Source organism: Homarus americanus, unplaced genomic scaffold (genome assembly GCF_018991925.1).
Source record: "Homarus americanus isolate GMGI-L3 unplaced genomic scaffold, GMGI_Hamer_2.0 scaffold30535, whole genome shotgun sequence".
Taxonomy (NCBI): domain Eukaryota; kingdom Metazoa; phylum Arthropoda; class Malacostraca; order Decapoda; family Nephropidae; genus Homarus; species Homarus americanus.
Window position 1 is genome coordinate 10,132,932 of NW_024732440.1, and position 20,394 is coordinate 10,153,325.

The 20,394-nt window shown below is 35.9% G+C and overlaps 1 protein-coding gene across 2 annotated transcripts in view; it reads left to right on the forward strand.

Annotated features, from left to right (window-relative positions):
* The window catches only part of LOC121868805, a 213,782-nt gene that overhangs the window by 169,329 nt on the left and 24,059 nt on the right, over nucleotides 1–20,394 (forward strand). For both annotated transcript variants that reach the window (XM_042369754.1, XM_042369756.1), the window contains exons 15-18: nucleotides 5,069–5,104; nucleotides 15,383–15,536; nucleotides 15,861–15,968; nucleotides 16,192–16,344. In XM_042369754.1, the coding sequence (XP_042225688.1) occupies nucleotides 5,069–5,104; nucleotides 15,383–15,536; nucleotides 15,861–15,968; nucleotides 16,192–16,344 (451 nt within the window). The remainder of the gene's footprint in view (nucleotides 1–5,068; nucleotides 5,105–15,382; nucleotides 15,537–15,860; nucleotides 15,969–16,191; nucleotides 16,345–20,394) is intronic.

The following is a 20,394-nucleotide window of genomic DNA, read 5'->3' on the forward strand; positions in this document are numbered from 1 at the left end:
AGAAAAACAGGAAGTATTGGAAAACTCGTCTCAATATGCCATGTTTGGCTCACTGGTGATGTGTGTCGCTCTATTTCCTCTTATATTATGTTTCCTTTCTCCTCTATTCATTATGCACTACTGCTTTCCAATACATATTTCATATAGCACACTCTTAAACTTTTAAAATATCACTATATACCATTATTCTCTAAAATGAAAATATGAATAAACAATGACACATAATTTTCCATCATGGCATATGCAAGAAATAATTTCACTTCCCAAATTACCTTCATTTCCCTTCTAATTTAATGATTATCACTCTCCAAGTGTTAGTATTGAATCTATAGAATAAATACTAACATTATATATATAATATAAACAGTTATTAGTCATAAAATTGGGGAACTGGGCAAAACACAGAGCAGCAATGTTGACTCCTTGAAGCTTTATTGTCGTGTTTCAACCCGAGTTTTAAACTAAATGAGTCCTGAGGGACACCGCAGTACTGTACTTAATGGGATGGTGTGGCGCTAAGATTAACTAACTCCAATAAAATTAATTTATAATATTGGAATTAGTTCATTTTACCGCCACACCACCCCATTAAGTACTGTACTGCGGTGTCCCTCAGGACTCATTTACGTAGTTTAAAACTCGGGTTGAAACACCCTCTTCAAGGGAAGATTTTGTTTAATAATACGTGCGTGTGTGTTTTAATGGCAGGAGCTTCAGCTTGCCCCAGTCGTCGCTAGGTGGCAGCATCTACTGGGCTGGCGCATAATTCAAACCCTGAAGTACTGTAGTCTAGTTACGCATTAACAGAAAGTTTTTTTTACGAATGTGGACTAAAGTCGATTTACGCGGCAAAGGAAAATATAAAATTGAATAAAGTTGAGCCATGCGCTGAAAGGGTTAAGGTTCAGTCACACAGCTGTCAGAATTATTATTTTAGTCAGGTTAGTTCTTGGCCTTTATTTTATCTTATTTTGCAAAGGTTGTTCAATTTGCTAACAACCCATTCCCAAGTCCAAAATGGCTGCCAGTACATCAGAACTGTTTATGGTGAAGCTTTGTCAAGAGGGGAGCATAATTTCACAGCAAGAGACAAAATCCATCTGCATTCTTGCTATGGTAGGTTTCTTAGGCCACTGGATGAAGTCTACATTTTTTTAGCCAGGTATTTCAGTGGTTTGGCCTACGGGAACACTAAAGATTAGTCTTTTGAACTTTGCTTGAGAGGAGTTATTTGTTTTACAAAGAGCTAACTTCTCTTTTATTTAAGACGGAAGTATTTTGAAGACATTGTAAGAGGATTATAATTAAGTTAGCTTTTGTTGCTCATAGTAAAGTTAAGGGTTCACAGATGGTACTCTGTGAACAAAGGTGTTTGGTCCCAAACTTTAAAAAAAAAATTATGTAACCTTGAAGGATTTCTCTTAGGGAAGGTACAGTTTGTGGAGTATACTACATCCTCTCATTGTCTAGCTGACTTTAGTTGTACTGTACAAGTCACCTAAGAGAGGCAATAATTTGTGAATGGTGGATTGATCTTGAAAAACCATTTATGATCTGAGCCTATAGCTTAGTGGCTCAAATATATTTATTCTCCTTATAGGTAAAGGATAGTTAGAAGGAAATAAATGGGTTTGGCACCTGAAATCCAACATGGCAGGCCCTGTCAACTAACAGCCACTACATGTAGAATCTTGTGATACAACTTGGCTTAGCAGATCTCCTGCTTTGAGTGGTGATGGTTCTCCCTTTTTTAAGTAACAATAGTTGCAAAGAGGAGGGATGGGCTAATCATCAGACTAGGGTCTTCTGGGTCTTCAGCTCCTGACCCAGTGACCACTTTATATGACCCATCTAGCTACAGGCTTGGTTATATAAAGGGATTTCTGGAATGTTGCATCAGTTATTGATTTATAAAATTTAGCAGATTTAGTTTGTGTAAAATAATTTATAAGTAGTTATTATTTCATTGTAATCTTCCAATACAAATAATATTTTCAATAACAAAAACAAAAGAGTGTCCAATAATCTTTAATGTTATTGATATTGTAGTTTGATTGTGAAAAAAATTGCCTCACAAATTATCGCAGTACAGGAAGTAAATGCACGTCTCTGGCATGATGAACAATTTCACGTAGAATCATTTATGAGAGCATCCACCAATAAACACCAATCACATCTGGCTATGTTGATTTGAATTAACTGAAAATAGGAATATGAATCAGGTGAAAAATTATTAGGTTTGACAGGTTATGAATGCAATTATGAGAACAGTTTTTTTTTCTGCTTATACTGGCAATATTTTGTGAAAGATTCTTAAAATAAAACAAGTCTTGAAATAATGAATTGTACTGTAGGGTTCATGACACTAATTAGGCAGTGAGCAAAAGTGACTTTGCCACCCCCCCCTGAGTGCTCAGGTTACAAGCTATAAAGTTGTATGAATTTTAGATGTAGAGGTTGTGTTGGTGGTGTTGTTGCATAAATAACCCTACTGGTGGATGTAGTGGTTGTAATTGTTCATATAGAAGCTGTTGTTGTTGTTGCTATCATTGTAGATATTGTGGTTGTTATATGTGTGTTTTTTGTAGTTATAGCTGTAACTGTGTTTTCATTGGTTATAATTATGAGTCATCACAGTGTGGTTCTAACACTTTTATTTTTTCTAACTGTGGTATAGATGTTAAATGCTGTTTTGTTGTTTTGTACTGTACTGTGTGTTGCATTTGTATAATTATAAAACAAGTTATCACTGAAAGTTTCATTTACTTATTGTTTCATTGTAAGTTCAAGATGAAATAAGCACAAATCATCATCTCATGTTTTTTTTTCTTTTAAGATTTATCTTGTATGTAATCCAGTTTCCTCCTTTATACAAGAGTACTGATTATATTTGTATGCTGACCATTACACATAACCCAACAGGTCATGGGGTTCAATAAGTCATGGAATGTAGGCTCTGAGTTTACCACACATTATGCAGTGTACACTTGTACCATAGTTATAGTAGTTAAAGAATCAGGTTTTGGTAAATTACTTGGTAATTCTCAATGGGTAAAAAGTAAGTCTTGTACAGTACTGTGATATAATTTGTACTTATGTAAGTATTGTATCTGAATTGCGCTTGTTTCATTCTAAAGATAAGCACAGACCGTAGTTGATATGAGTATATTGTATGGTCCTCTCTCTTGATATGATTTTTTCCTTTCAATAACCATCTGCAATAATGATATATTCTCTCTAATTTATGGAAATAACATATCTATTGATTTATTCTCCTTTGTTTATCACCTGAACTTTTCTGTAGCACTTGTTACTGTTTTAATGGTTATGAATACTATTTGGACAACCTGTACATAATTTCCTGTTTTTTGTATATTACTGATAATTTGGTTATATGAAATAGATTTGTCTGTTGGATTAAATGACAGTATCAGCAGTCATTATTTTATACATGAACTAAATCCAGTTATGTACTTTATGACTTTTTAAACTGCTCTACATTTTCACAATACAGGTACTGTATATGTATGGACATAATATCTTCAAGTTCGTGTTTACATAACTTGTCATATATGTAACCCAACAGTTTAACATTTATGTCTGCTGAGACAAGTCTTATAATCATTGGTATTTAACAGTTCCTTTACCCATTACAGTAGAACCCCCATAATTTGAAATAATAGGGGCTCTAACCTTTTTAAATTATAAAATTTTACGAAATATGAGAGACACCTTCTCCCGAGAGGGATAAAAATAAACAACAGTACTGGTCAGTTATCTGCCCCAATCGAAATTTAAACATTATCTTGGATGTTTAAGCTTTTGTATCTGGCTCTTGACTTGACAGGTTTCTCTTTAGAGGTTCCTTTTGAGGTGCTTGGTCCAGGGGTATCTTATATAATGGCTCAAACACTGGGCGGTAGACCGTAGATGTGCACTCCACGACTGACCAACATGAACTGACCCTGGGCGTCATATATATTCGTAAATGTCTATTATAATCCAAATCTTCACCAAATATTAAAAAAAAAAAAATTAAAACCTTATACAGTATATATCATATTATTTTGAAATGTTTCATATTTCAAAATTTTGTAAAATAACTTTCATAACAGCAAAAAATTACAAATTATGAATGATATCAAATTTGAGGGGTACAAATTATGGGTTTTTTATTGTTTAGGTAATTTGTATTATTTATATTTTAGTATCTATAACATATTGCTAATATCTTTTTTATATATATTTCAGTGATTTTTTTTTGTACATACAGGGTATTATTTAATTAGCTATTGTTATATACTGTAGTAGTACTGCATTTTTTAATAAACACTTAGGATTTCTTCTTCCAGTAAACATATAATACAGTATATGTCATAGCTGTTCAGTAAATCATTTCTCCATTATATAGTACAGGTGCTCCTCCACTTACGAACGAGTTACGTTCTTGAGGCTTGTTTATAAGTCCAATTGTTTGTAAGTCCAACTTTACTCTTATAGATACCAAACATATTGTAAAAAATGAAAGGTTATGGATATTTAGTACAGCTATACCCTTTAATACAGCCTTAAAACCTGGCTCACTCTTCTCCTTTTAGGTAATGTTTGTTCTATCTCGAATTTTCTTCAAAATAATCCAGTCTCATCCATATTAAACACCTGTTCTGGCAGGTAACCCCCCTCAATGATGATGTTTGTATCTCTGAAAGTTTGTAAGTTGAACATTCTTAAGTAAAGGAGCACCTGTACAAATACAGTACACCTAACACAAAATATTTTTCTGCAGACCTTTTGTATGAGACTAAACTTTGATTATTGCTGGTTTCTCATCAACCTTAAATTAATTTTCTTTAATATCTTTTATATACATATACTGTATCTTCTGATGAGTGACATTTTACATGGTATAGAACTATTATCTTTGTCTTTGTTACTTTTCACCATTAACTAATAACTTAAGGTATTTTCATAATTTTTAACCTAAAGTAACAGTTTGGGCTTTCATTTATCCTTTTGCTTGTACTAACATTGTGGCTCTTCTGTTTACCCTCCCGCCACGACCTACCAGCCCCCGCCCACTACCTCTACTTGTTACATGCTCAACGTAAGTAGTGCGTAGTGATCCCAGGTCAATCCTTCCATGGCTAATCAGTGCTTAGTGATATCAGATCAACACCTCAAATATGTATCTGTAAAGTGAATAGAAAATTTAAATAAAGTGCACTAGTTTCATTAGCTGTTGACTAAGAAAAGTTGGTTATTGTCAGTTTAATACTGACTACACTCCTTCTTTCATTGATACATAAAAATAGAATTCAGTTCATTGATATTTTCATGAATTATTGAATAAATTGATAGACATTTTAAAAGGGATGAATTTTTCAGGCCTTAGAAAATGGAGATTTGGAAGTAAAAGTCACCTTTTAAGGCAGGAAGCTGGAATGAGTTTTAGATGCCACAGTAGCCTACACAACCCATTGTTCCTTTGTTTGTTATCATTCTTATTGGATATCCAGTAAGAAGCCTTAATTCAACCAATTGTTTAAGATGTTAGTACCTCCTCTCTCGTTTAGTGTTAAACTTTTAGAGCAGTTCAGTAATATATGCACAGAGATTCTAATTAGTTTCAAGGAAAATATCTGTCTTGCGTAACAAGGCTATGTTTGATGGGTTCAACTTCTCTTGGGGCATCACTGAGAAATTAACTTATGAGAGAAATGTCCCAGATGTCCACTTTTGCTCAGGGGTACCTTGCCAATGGATATGACTTTCAGGAGTGGGTCCTCTAGTAAGAAATAATGCAAACAAACTGTTTGAGTGATAGGAAGTAGAGTATAAGGTCAGCCTCTGATACTTTATTGTATTTTTTTTTAGTTATCTCCCTTCTGGGATGTTGGTCACAGTAGGTTTGGAGGTATTTCCTGCCTTTCCCTCCTTTCCTTCCACTTAGCATTAAACACAAGGGTCACTTTGGCGAGACATAAGGTTGTAATTGATGGATTGTTCCTGGAAATCCCATGTCATAATCAAGGTAAATCAAGAAGACTTAGAGTTCCTTCCTTCCTCCAATGGGTTTAACCTTACCTTCAGCTGAATTGATGTTTGTTATTAGAAATCCCATATGACCTTGATGAAGAAAGAAAGGCTGGGTCATGTGGGGCTACTGTGGTGCCTAAGAATCATTGAGGTTCTTACTGTTAAGAGTTACCTTTGCTCCCAGATTTCCTTTTAAGGAGTACCTGTAGTTGCAAAGGGGAAATGCAGTACTATTAATTCCTTATTAGTGCTCCCCATGAATGTCAAGGTTAGTCATGATTATCAACTCATTGACTGGATGGGTACAGTACAGTACAGTACAGTGCAGTGCAGTGCAGTGCAGTGCAGTGCAGTGCAGTACACAAGTTTCATTGTCCTGAATTGGTTATAAAATGAGAATTTCAGATGAATCCATTTTTACTTATTCAGCACATGAGTGGTGTTATACTGCTCCTAAGTCTGTAGGCTATAACCTAGAATTTTTCAATGACAGTCTTCCAGTCTTACAGTACAATACATAGTTTAACATTTATTTTATGTTCTGATAAGGAAAAGATTCACGTTTCAAGGGAATGATTTGTCTACACATCTTCCTTATGTTTTTGTATACAGTGTGTCTTGTACTTAAATGATGCAATTTATATAATTTGTAAACTTGTGTGAAGTTGTTTGTACATTACAGTATATATTTTAATGTGTCATATATTTGGTTTTCCTTCCTTCCTCTTCTTTCAATCTTAATTTCTTCCATTAACCTCTACTGCCACTCTTCTGCCTTGGATGTTGTTGCACGGTGAGTTTCTTTTCTTCTTTTATGGCTTGGAATATTTGTGCAGTATTAGGCAGTTTTGGGACTAGTGTGGCTTGTCACTCTATGTACCTTGTTTGTAGCACTTGTTGCTTGATGCATGAATAATTACTTTCCACTAACCAATTTTTGTCTTACCAGTTTAGCAAAATAGATAAATATTTTTTTTTTCATGGTGGCATTAACAGTGACAGCAGTGGTAGCATCTGTAATTGAATAACTGTATTGTGTTACAGGTTTTTGAGTGATAATCCTCCCTCTTTTTTTAATTCAAATTTCTCCATCTTTCCTACTCTTGCTGTTACCCCTCCTCCTCCCCCTTATCTTTGTCCTCTTTGAGCATAGAGGAAGCAAGAAAGGTTGAAGGTTTCAGGGCAGTAAAGGAGGGTAATCATCGGTGTCTTTATATTGAGTACACAGTATAACAAAGTAAAGATACTTCATAATTTCATAAGGAAGATCCAAGCATTCATTCACACCACAGACTACTAAGAGGCCACATTATAAATATCCACATTATAGGGTATAATCAAAATGACAGTGGGTGGATCTCAGCACCACTATTATGATACAGACAGAAAATACCAAGACACATAATTAAATTTGTTACTGGTATAGTATCTAATCTGGGTTTTTTTCATCAATAATCACATTGACCAGCTACATATTTTCTTTCACCCTCAACCAAGCTGCTTCTGCAATACTGAGCAACTAGCAAGAGGTCCTTGAGTCCATCAGATGAGGCCTTTCACTGTCAGCCTGGGTAATCTATTAATCCTTGGATACTGTACAAGGATAACCTTTCCCCATATTCTGTTGACCTCAAGTAAGGGGGACATGACTCCACTGGTGCTGCAAAGAACTGGAAGTCTAATTAGAGTCTTGATCACTGCAATCCTCCTTCAACATATTGCATGATAATTAAAGATTAGATAGCTGTTCATAATGTACTTGAAAAAAAAACCACTCATCCAATTTCACTTGTTTTCAGTTACAGTACAGTACAATACAATACTACTAATTCATTTCATGTAAGTTTTTAAAAGCAAATTTGTAATGCATTTTCTGTGATTCTAGAGCTTGAAATCATGAAGAATATTAACTTCCAATTCCAAGAAGTATAATAGGGTTATAATACCAAAAACCTTACAACTTTTACAGTATATTTTTTGCAAAAATGTTTAAGATTTACATATCTGCCAAACTATCCATAAAGGGACTCCTCAACCTGCCTCTTGAGGATCTAGGATCAAATACTGTATGATTGATTATGGTTATAGTACAGTACATAATTACCAATTGCAAACAAAAATAATAATAATATAATTATGATTTAGGAAGATTACACTGTTCCTTATTTTTATTTTATTTTTTCTGGTGTAGGTTAGTTTCTTGCTTTGCTGATGGTTCACTTGAAGTTTCTGAGGTGCAGATTGCAGTTAGTTCCATGGTGACTCACCAGTGTGCAAGTGATTCAGACTCCCATGGCAGATATTAGTAATGATGATTTTATTGTTATGCTTCTAAATCGGCACTGACTTGCATAGTACTGGTTCATGGAATCTTTGAAAAGACCTCACCTACCCCAAAGGAGAGTGTTGTGTCCATAATTTTAAGGACTCTAAAACTGAAAACTTAATACAAATTCTAGGTTAACACTAAATAAAGTGTATGTTAAGGGAAGGGTTAAAAGTATGGCATTTATTTCCACACAGGTGTACATATTGACTCCAAGTGACTCATAAAAAAACAGGTAACTTAATAGATACTCATAATACTATATCCCCAGGTGTTCATCATGAAGATACTCATGATTAAACCAAGTAGCTCACAGTTGCTCATAATGACTTTTGTGACAACAACTACCGTAGTCATATATATTTCATTGGATTGACATAAGATTGACCATGTTTAAATTGTCATTGTTTGGTCATGGCAACTTGTTTTATATCCTTTGAAATAGATAATCATAAAAAAGTCCTGTATGGTTTTGTTCTCATCATTGTCGTCATCATCACCACATGCTTACTTAGATCTGTTTTTCAAGAACTTCTGTTACAAAAGAATTAAGGACTTGTGGATTTAACTCAAATTTTTCTAAATCAAGTTTATGTCTTATGTGAAATATGGGTGGGAGGTGAGGGAGACATCTTCTCATCCATCCAAAAGCAAACTTGTAGTTTACAATGTGTTTAAGTATATTTTTTCAAACTTCTTGAAACAAAAAAATATATCCTGCAACAGAGCAGTAAGCAATTAAAAAAAAAACACCACTGTCCAGGGAGTTAGAATAGTTATTCTTTTTCTTGTCTATAATATTCATCTCATTACATTATATTCTACAATCCAGGAGTTTTCCCTTTATTCTTTTAAATTTTGACGTATAATGTATCCTTTATTATCTGTGATGTTTAGAGCATTGCATTTTCATGTACTGTATGGTGAAAAGCAGAGATATAAATTAATGAAGTCAATTCATTTGAGTACTGTGATCAAGTAACATATTTGGGTATTTACATTTTAAAAAGTATATACTTAAAATTTTCAGTATGGTATTCTAATACTTTTACTCCACTACAACTGAGAAAACAAAAATCATTACTCGTTACATGCCCCAAATAATAGTGTTTTAAATATCCATTTAAAAAACTTGGAAGTTAATCAATCACAAGCGTTTCTTCACGTCTGCTGCTTGTGAGTGCCTGTTTAGGCATATTGGACTTATATCTAGGCCTAAAAGATCCCGATTGGACAGCCATAATTTTGATAATCAGTTATTGATTAACCTCAATAGAAAGATTTGTAAATAAACATGTGTATTGCTATGTGTCTTTTATGTTTATCTTTAGTAAACTAGTATTTTATAATTTACTGTGGATTTATTTTAATATTTAAAACGATTAATAATCTTGTTGTTACTTTTTGCTTTCAGTACTTGAGTACTTTGTAAATTACATACTTTTTTACCACTGTAAGAATACTTTTACTTTAAGTAACAAAGTCCGGTACGTTTTACAACTCTGGTGAAAAGCCAAGTTTATATAAATACTGTACTTCAGTAGAACATCTACTGTAATTATTTATACAGTACAGTATTTATTCTGGTTGGATAATAATTAATGGAAGTACAGTGGTCCCTCGGTTAACGAACACAATTCGTTCCACAGTCGTTCGTTAACCAAAAATTTCATAAACTGAATCCATTGTTTCAATGGGATATTGGGTAATTGGTTCCAGCTTTCCAAAAATTGCATACAAAGTAAAAAAAAAATGCAGTAAAGTACACTTACTTTGAGGTGTGTATGTAGAAGGTTCCTGGTTGATGATGATGATGATGATGGGAATTAGAAGTGGGGGTGGAGGAGAAGGGAGAAGAGAAGGAAGTGGGAGTGGAGGAGAAGCATTTTACTGCTTCTTGGAAGGCGAGTCACCTTCCATAATAATGTCAGGAACCTCTGAACTGACAGGTTCTCCAACAGGAAAATCCTCTCTCCTTTTTGAAGAGGAAGGCTGAGGGGAAGCATCTTTCTCCCGCTGCCTTTTAGAGAAGAAATTTTCAAATTTTCATTGTGGGTCATTTCTCCTTCTGATCATTATAGCTGGTTCTTGAAGAAGGAGACCACTTTGTCCTCCACAGTACACAAAATCGGTTCTGTTGTTTCCACATCAGGGTGCCTTGAAGCCAGTTTCCTGAACATCTCCAGTGGTGAACAACATCTTTTAAGTCTGAAGAAGACATATGGTCATCACTTTACTTTTCCTCCTCACCACTGTCTGTTTCTAGCATCTCATCCAGTTGTTTCAAGTCTTCAGGAGTAAGTTCCTGCTCATGAGACATCACAAGCTCTTCAACATCATCCTCTTCCACTTCGAGCCCCATTGACTGACCAATGGACACAATCCAACTCCGTTTCTTCCTCAAATCCCTCAAAATCATGGACTGCTGTTGGCCACAGTGCTTTCCATGCAGAATTCAGGGATCAAATGGAGACTTCTTGCCATGCTGACACGATCAATTTTACAGCCTCCAGGATGTTGTATTGTGTCTTCCAAAACTGTGCCAGTGATGGATCAGGATCAGTGGAAGTTGGCTGATGACATCTTCTGAACATTTTCTTCATGTACAGCTTCTTGAAGTTGCTGATTACATTTTGGTCCATTGGCTGCATAATTGATGTAGTGTTGGGAGGCAAAAACAAAACTTTGACAAAGTCAAATTGCGCCTCCAAAGTGCTGGCAATTTCAGGTTCATGACCAGTGGCATTATCCAGAAGGAGAAGAGCCTTTAAAGGAAGTTTATTTGTGGTGAGGTAACTCTTCACAGAAGGGCAAAACACCTCAACAGCCCATTCATTGAAGAGATGTCTCGTTACCCATGCCATTACGGTTTGACTTCCAATAAACTCCAAGTTGTCCTCTTACCACCTTTTGTTGCTTGAACACCCTGGGGTTCTCAGAGTGGTAGACAAGCATAGGCTTCAGTCGGAAATCCCCTGAAACATTGGCACCAAGCAATAGAGTGAGACGGTCCTTCATGGGTTTATGCCCCGGTAAAGAAGCTTCATCTCTGGTGATGAATGTCCTTTTGGACATTTTCTTCCAGAACAGCCCAGTTTCATCCACATTAAAAACTTGCTGTGGAAGATAATTCTCTTCATCCACCAGTTCCTTGAACTCCACTACAAATTTTGCTGCTCCTTCTTTATCTGCACTGGCAGCTTCACCATGCCTAACAACACTATAAATGTCACTTCTTTTCTTAAATTTATCGAACCAGCCCTTGCTGGCCCTAAACTCTTCAAACACAGTTTCAGAAGAACTAGGTTGATCTTCCTTCAAATGTTCATATATTTCCCTGGCTCTTTCACAAATAAATTCAGTAGAAATGGAATCTCTTTTCATTTGTTTTTCTTTAATCCAAGTAAGAAGTAACCTCTCTGTTTCTGCAATTAATGATCTACCTTTTAACACTGGTAGATTTATCTTTTACTTTTACTTCTTTAAATTTTTCTTTCTGCGCAAGAATTGTAGACACAGTTGATGCCGACATGCTATATTCTTTACTTAGTACATTTGTTCTAATGCCTTCTTCATGTTTCTTAATAATTTCCTATTTCACTTGAATTGAAATTGCCTTTCTAGATTTCTTAGGACCCCTCATGGATTCAATACAGTAATTTCACCACTAAAATTTTAAGTTCACTAGCTGTAATTATAGATTATTTTATTTAAATCAACACTGCACTGCGCTATTTATTATCAATATGTTAAATAAATTTCAGAATGACCAATAATTGTAATGTAAAAACGTAAAAAATACTCTGTGTTCAAGAGACCCACAAGCAAGTTGTTTCCTCCACTGTACAGAGAGTTACAGATGCTTTGGTGGGTGAGTGAAGTGGCTGATGGGTGCACCAAAAACTAGTTCCCTGTACTGCATATATTTTCAATTACAGCTCCTCCCTGACTTACGACGGGGTTAGAGACCCAAATCTGTGTACTGACATTGGGACTCAGAAAATACGTAATTTGACAAAATTTTTGAATTACCACGACTGAGGCGGTGTGAAGTTGAGGAGGCTGAATAAATGTTAAAATGACTAAATTATTTAATATAAAACTTGCAAAAATATTAAAACACAGCCTTCTTGATATTTTACTTAATGAAACGAATGTAAACCTAGAACACGATTACTGTATTGGCGGACTACCCTATCAGCTGATCATAAAGATAAAACATGTTGTCATAAGGATTTCGTTAATCGAATTGAAGATTCTTATGGAAGGCAAGAATTCGTTAACAGTGTTCTTTGGCAGGGGGACCGCGGCTGATGGCTTGTGTATATATAACATAGCCTTATATATATATATATATATATATACCAAAAACTAGTTCCCTGTACTGCATATATTTTCAATTACAGCTCCTCCCTGACTTACGACGGGGTTAGAGACCCAAATCTGTGTACTGACATTGGGACTCGAAAATACGTAATTTGACAAAATTTTGGTACGACTGAGGCAGGTCGTAAGTTGGGGAGGAGCTGTATGTTAATTAAATGTTAAAATGACTAATTATTTTAATATAAAACTTGCAAAAATATTAAAGAGCACAGCCTTCTTGATATTTGCTCCAATGGAAACGAATGTAAACCTAGAACCGATTACTGTATTGGCGGACTACCCTATCAGCTGATGCGCAAGATAAAACATGTTGTCATAAGGATTTCGTTAATCGAATTGAAGATTCTTATGGAAGGTAATTCGTTAACCGAACTGTTCTTTAACCGAGGGACCACTGTATGTATGTATGTATATATATATATATATATATATAATATATATATATATATATATATATATATATATATATATATATATATATATATATATATATATATATATATATATATATATATATATATATATATATATATATATATATATATATATATATATATATATATATATATATATATATATATATATATATATATATATATATATATATATATATATATATATATATATATATATATATATATACACAGTAAAACCTCGATTAACCAACTTTCAGATTCCGTCAATCCCGAACCCCTAATTTTTTTTATTTGTTATTTTTTTTTACGGGGATTAGCCCACCCGGGCACAGGTCACTGACCCACATCGGGGCCTGGGGGGCGATAATGTAATAATATTAATAATGATAATGATAATAATAATAAAAATAATACCTATAGTAATAAAGAACCATAAAGAAATGCAAAAATGAAAAAAAAATCAAGAGTATGTATGTTGTGTTGTATAGTAAGAGAAACAATTGAGACCCTGCAATTGTGTGTAAATGAGGCAGAAAGTCAAATTAGCAACCTGGGACTTGGTCACAATTTTTGTGATGACATACCGTATATACTCGTCTATAACCCCCCCTCGTTTATAGGTCGACCCTGATTTTTTGACCAAGAAATCGTTAATTTACGATATTCCTCGTTTATAGTTCGACCCACGTTTTTGAGGGTAATGGAACAACAAAACCTTCACTAAAAACGCTGTACGTCCTATAAACTGAAGCTCACCGTGCATGAAACACAAATGCCGAAGGCAAATTGTTTACCATTTATTATTACGACACTTTACACTGAAACGCGGGAAATTTCAACAAAAATATTGTATATTTCCATTCAAGTATTTATTCAAGTCAATTAGGAGGGAATATTATTGTAATACAACAGTTTTTTAACTAAACCATTCGAAAAGCGATTACGGTAACATCTTTCGAACGAAAGAAAGCGAAAGTCATTGCTTTCGTCACGATTTTATCCCACTTTCCATTGTAATACGCACGTATTTCAGCAAAAATATTACATTTCCGTGAATGCATTATATCAAGCACAGTATGAATAGAATACCATTGTAATATAACAGAATTTTAACCGAAAACTATTAAAAAAACGAGTAACATCTCAAGAACAGAAGCTTAGGTAAAGTCTTTTGTTTTTGTCATGTATTTTATCCTATTTTACATTGAAATACATCACGTTTCAGCAAAACTACTATTTATTTCCGAGAATATATTCATTCAGGCGCAGTTTAGGTAAAATATACGCGTGATGTAATAGTTTTTTAACTGAAAACGATTCGAAAAACACGTACCCTCTAGCCCTGTTCAAGGAGAGGACTGGGAGAAGTTGTTTGGTGCTGCAGACGATGACAAGGAAAATGATTTTGATGGATTTTTATGAAAATATTCAGAAATATGGTATCGTAGTATTTATTCAAGTCAATTAAGATAGAATATTATCGTCATACAAAAGTTTTTTAACTGAAAACCATTCGAAAAGCGATTACGGTAACATCTTTTGAACGAAAGAAAGCAAAAGTCATTGCTTTCGTCACGATTTTATCCCACTTTCCATTGTAATACGGACGTCATTTCAGCAAAATTATTACATTTCCGTGAATGCATTATATCAAGCACAGTATGAATAGAATACCACTGTAATATAACAATATTTTAACCAAAAACTATTAAAAAAACGAGTAACTTCTCTTGAACATCGGAAGGTTAGGTAAAATCTTTTGTTTTCGTCATGTATTTTATCCTATTTTACATTAAAAAACATCACATTTCAGCAAAACCACTATTTATTTCCGAGAATATATTCATTCAGGCGCAGTTTAGGTAAAATATACGTGTGATGTAACAGTTTTTTAACTGAAAACGATTCGAAAAACACGTGTACCGTCTAGCTAATACAGCTGGTGGTGCGTGATGCGTCATGCATCGTTGTAAACAATAGGAGGTTGAAGTAGATTACCGGGTATTATATTAAGTGTGAAATATCGAAAAGGTTTTTAATACCGGTATTTTTTGTAGATCAATGAGAACTGTGATACCGTATATGATATGATAAGTTAGCCTGTGCTAAGAACTTCAACATAGAGAGTTAATTAGTATTAATTATGTTTTCTTTAAACTAGAAGAATGCAATACTTTCCAAACCTGACAATAATTAATAACATGTTGGTGTTCATCAGGGCTACTATCAGTACCAGCCAATGTAGGAGGTGACGGAGGGTCCACAAGATCGTCCCTGAGTGATGCGTCTGCTATCAGCAGTTCTTCCACCCGGACATATGTTAATGAAGCGTCCACACTCATTATTGAGACCAGTGAGAATGGTGTCTTTAAGTGAGTGATAAGTTGAAGAAGTTAAAAAGTACCTTTCCTTTTTAATCCATCCCAGTAAATTATTGTAGTGAACTTAAATCACTATGGAATATGGATATAGAAAATATCTGGGTGGTACAGTGAATATAGAATTTATATTTATAAGGATATATTAAATACTTTTAATAATTAGATTTTAAACTTAAGATAGGCTTTTCATTCAGCAACCAGAGGATGCATTCCTCCTGTTCAAATTATTTCATGTCCTCATGATGTGAATACTGTACAATATGTTGTTTATTTTAATTATTGGTTAATTGTTAAAATACTTTTATTTTCCCTTAGACATTACTTGATTCCTTTGGCGCTACAGCAGAAGAGTAAGTGGAGGAAGAAAGGCTTAAAGCTTCACATCTTTGGGGAGCACACCTTCCTTGCCAAGCACATGTCCAGGTATTTACAACTTTATGCTGATATTCACACTCCTGGAAATTTCTTATAAGATTATTACTGATAGCTATTGCATTTTTAGATTTAAAATTAATGCTTGTCATGATTAAATCATTAAATTTCTAGCTATACAGTATTAGACACTATAAAAAATAAATGTTTGTTTGTTTGGGACAGTTAGTAAACATAGATACACAAGTAATTTCACGAACTTCTTGGCCTACAGCACAACACCATGTGAAGTGTGTCACAAGACATTAGGAAGGAGATTTGGCAAACAAGGTTATGTGTGCCGTGACTGTGGTTTCAAATGCCACAAGCCATGCCATGTAAAGACAGAAATAATATGTCCTAACTCTACTGTCAACAGCATGGACCTGTAAGTTATTTTACATCCTTGAGTTTTAATTTTTATAAATTTAGATAAGGACTAATTATACTGTAAGTAGTAAACCCTAATTAATTTAATAGTTCTTGCCTATTTAATTGGAATGAGGTGTCTGGTGATATCTCTTTTCTTTCAGCTGTCATTAGAATGTTTGGTCTGTTTACAGCACTGGATAAAACAGTATTTAAGATGAATGATACAGTAATCAGGACATTTTTGCAGTATGTTTCACCTTCTTGCCGCTCTATTCACCAGAAATATTATTTAAAAGCCTAGAAAATCCAGCATCAGCCCGGATGGTTTGTGTTTTTGATGTGCGGTTGAACGTCTGTGCATGGGTGTCACGCAGCACGTGTCTCAGTCTGAGTCTTGCCTTCATATATATCGTATCATTGCATCGCACCGCACTACCTACATTCATTTATGTGAACTTTTATATGAAGATTACATATTGTCTTTAACGGGAATACTTGAGGGCCTTAAGGAATGGGTAAAATTATTTTAAGAAATAAGTAAAATTTAAAAAAAATTACTAATGAAAAGAACTAGACTTACTGACTGAATACTGTACAATGTTCTAATCAGATGTGCTGTAGGTCTAATGAGAGCTAAGACACTGTGTATGTAAACAGGTTTGGGGTGGCGGGGGGACTGGGCATTGCCCCATTTTCCAGGTTTATTTATTGATTCAGTATTGTACTGTATTCTCATATGATCAGCCTTTTATGGTGTATGAGTCATCATAATTAATATAATATCTTCACTTATAGAAAAAATATATAGAATCTGTAACTTGACTTGAGAATACAGTGAGTTCTGCTATAACGCGTGTTTTGATAACGCGAATTTGCTCTAACGCGATTTGTGAATTAGGAACGATATTTGTATAACGCGAACGCTTGTTTGCTATAATGCGATTTTTGCTTACTATTTCTCCAATTTTGTGGCATTAACTGTGAATATGGTAAAGAAGAATATCTCCAAGAAGCGTTCTGGTGATAGAATTCCCGGTGATGATCGTAAAAGAAAGGATATAACACTTGAAGAGAAGCTCGATGTTATCAACCTCAAAATCACCCTTCTCCCCCATCAAGTTACATTCATATTTTGTCAAGGTAAAGTATTACATTTACTGTATGATTTCATTATTAGATATGAATGTAACATTTATTTAGACTGTGCTATCCTTTGTGTTAGGCTAACTACTAAATTTTTTCGATTTCGAGTAATCTGCACCTAACCCTATTTTCTCCATAAGCCCTGTTATTTCTATTACGCGATTTTCTATAACACGATATTTTACAAGAACACAATTATCGCGTTATAGCAGAACTACCTGTAAAAGGATAAGCTGTATTGGAAGGTATTTGCTGAGAATACATTCCTGGAGAGAGCTGTCAACAAATTAGTTATAACAGGATCACTATATCATACTGTATAGTATTTGATGTGGAGATACTGTACATTCCTAACAACATTATTTATTACCTTTGAGTGATACACGATGGCTCAATTTGACTACTTATGCACTAAGACAACTAATTAATGAATAAACCAGGGAATATGCAGAAGCATAATACACTACAATGAACCCTCACTTTACGCGGTTAATTGAACCCACGGCGGCCCGTGTAAAGTGAACAACATAACATATGGGATTAATTGAAATAGAGACCGGGCCGACCCCAAAACTTTATGATGGTATTCACACACACATAATATAGAAGGGAACAATCAATAAGAGAATAAGATACTGAAGGTTAGGTTAGAAAAAAACAAGGTTGGGGTTAACACTTACGTTAGTAGAAGAGATGGGTCTGCGTAGGGGAATGGAGGCTGGTTCCGAGGCAGAGGGCAGGCTACTGGCCCTCAGGTGAGTCTTCATCGGTGTCATCCACACTTACTAGTGCCTCCCTGACAAATCCCTCAAAGTCATCATCACTGTCTCTGCCTCTGTCACTATCACTGGCTTGGGCTGGCTGTGGTGGGTTGCGGGCGAAGAACTCTGTTATGCTTTGCTGACGGCTGGTGTTTATGTTGTCGTGATAAACCTTGATGTAGGGCTCCATAGTCTGCAACAGCTGGGTAGTGAAGATTTCATACCTGTTAGCGTCAGGGTCGTCGGAAAGGAGGAGCTTGACTTTCTCAATACACTCGATGGCACCCCTTACATTACTATGGGATAACTGGCGTTCTTCTTGGGATGACGCACCACCTGCCTCTTCACTGACGTCATCATCATCTACCATCTCGTTGGTAGTCACATCAGTATCCCTTATCACCTCCAGGATGTCGTTGTTGGTGGTCTCGGAGAAGCCTGCAGCTGTAACACTCTGCGCAGCTTCTATGGCAAGGTCCACTGCTACTGCAACAGTCTGAACCTCACCAGCCACAGATTTACTCTGCCTAACACCCGGAATACCTTGCAACACATGTCTCCATGCGTGACGAACAGTTGCTACAGACAGCTGATCCCATGCCTCCACCAAGAAGTTCAAAGCTTTCTTGACGTTGAATGTTCTCCAAAATTGTCTCACAAGTACTTCTTGCTCTGCCAACTGTTGATCCTCGTCGTCTTCGCTCTTGCTATCGGTGTTGGTGTCACTCAGGTTACACAACTCTTCCTTGGTGTTGGTGTAGTCGTTCAGGAGCTTGAATTTCTTGGCAGAGAATGCAGCTTTTACATTACAGATCAATTCTTGGCCCATGGGCTGTATTATAGACGTAGTGTTGGGAGGAAGGAAGACCACTTTTATGTTGGGGTGACGATCTAACAGTAGGGGCGAGTGTCCTGGTGCGTTGTCAAGCAGCAACAAAATCTTGAATGGAACATTCTGTTGCTCACAGAATTGCTTCACATCGGGAACGAAACAGTCATCAAACCAGGAGAGGGACAGAGTAGAGAACATCCACTCCTTACGTGCGGTCAGCCAGTGGACATTTAGCTTGGTCATGTCCATGCTCTTGTAGGCGTGCGGTTTGCGTGCTGTGTGGATCACCGATAACTTGAGCTTACAGGCATCGGAGGCATTGGTGGTAAACAGGACGGTGATGCGCTCCTTCTGCAACTTCCGGCCCCGACACTTGCTGGCATTCTTCACAACAAAGGTCTTGGAAGGTAGCTTTTTCCAAAAAAGACCAGATTCGTCCATGTTAAACACCTGGTCGTTGGTGTACTGTCCTTCCTCCATAATCTCACGTAAAAACGGAGGAAATTCCCTAGCCGCAACACAGTCAGCACTAGCTTCTTCACCACCAATGTTGATATTGGTGATCTTGTTCCTCATCTTAAACCTCTGTAACCACCCAGAGGAAGCATTAAAGGGTTTGGGCTCTGTAATTCCCATCTTTCGTGACACTGCAACATACAGTTCACGTGCGTACTCCTTAACTGAGCTCGTGTCCACCGTCATGTTCCGTCGCTCCTGACGAACCAAGTAGCTCACAAGTAATTTTTCCGTCTTGAGAAGCACCTGGTTGTGGAAATACTTGATCATAGAAGCACCTGTAGACTTTGTGATGTTCATGTGCTCCTTTATCTTGGCTGCATCCTTCTTAATTGTCCTGATAGTTGATTCATTAACACCATGCTGGCGCGCGAGATCAACCTGTCTTGTTCCTTTCTCCAACTCTTGTATGATCTTATATTTGATTTCGTAGCTTAAGGAACGTCATGTCTTCTTTGGCTTAGGGCGGCTGGGTCCAGGTAATGCAAGGTTTCTTTATGGTGGTGGTGGTGGTCCGGTGGAAGCCATTCTTATGGAACAATGGATACCGATATACACGGTGTAGCCGGGAGGGGTGTAACTGACGCGGGTAGGTCAAGGGGCTTGAACGCTCCTGCGGCAGGGCACGTCATAGTACATTAAACCAATCACAGCTAACGGGGAGGGAGGTAAGGATGGTTTGCCCAATCACAGTCCGCTACGTCATATGACGTCACTGATAACACAACAAAGACATACACTGCACAACCTACTCGCGCCGCTTACACAACATGGCGGATGGCGGGAGAGATGGCGGGAGGTTTGGATCCAAAAA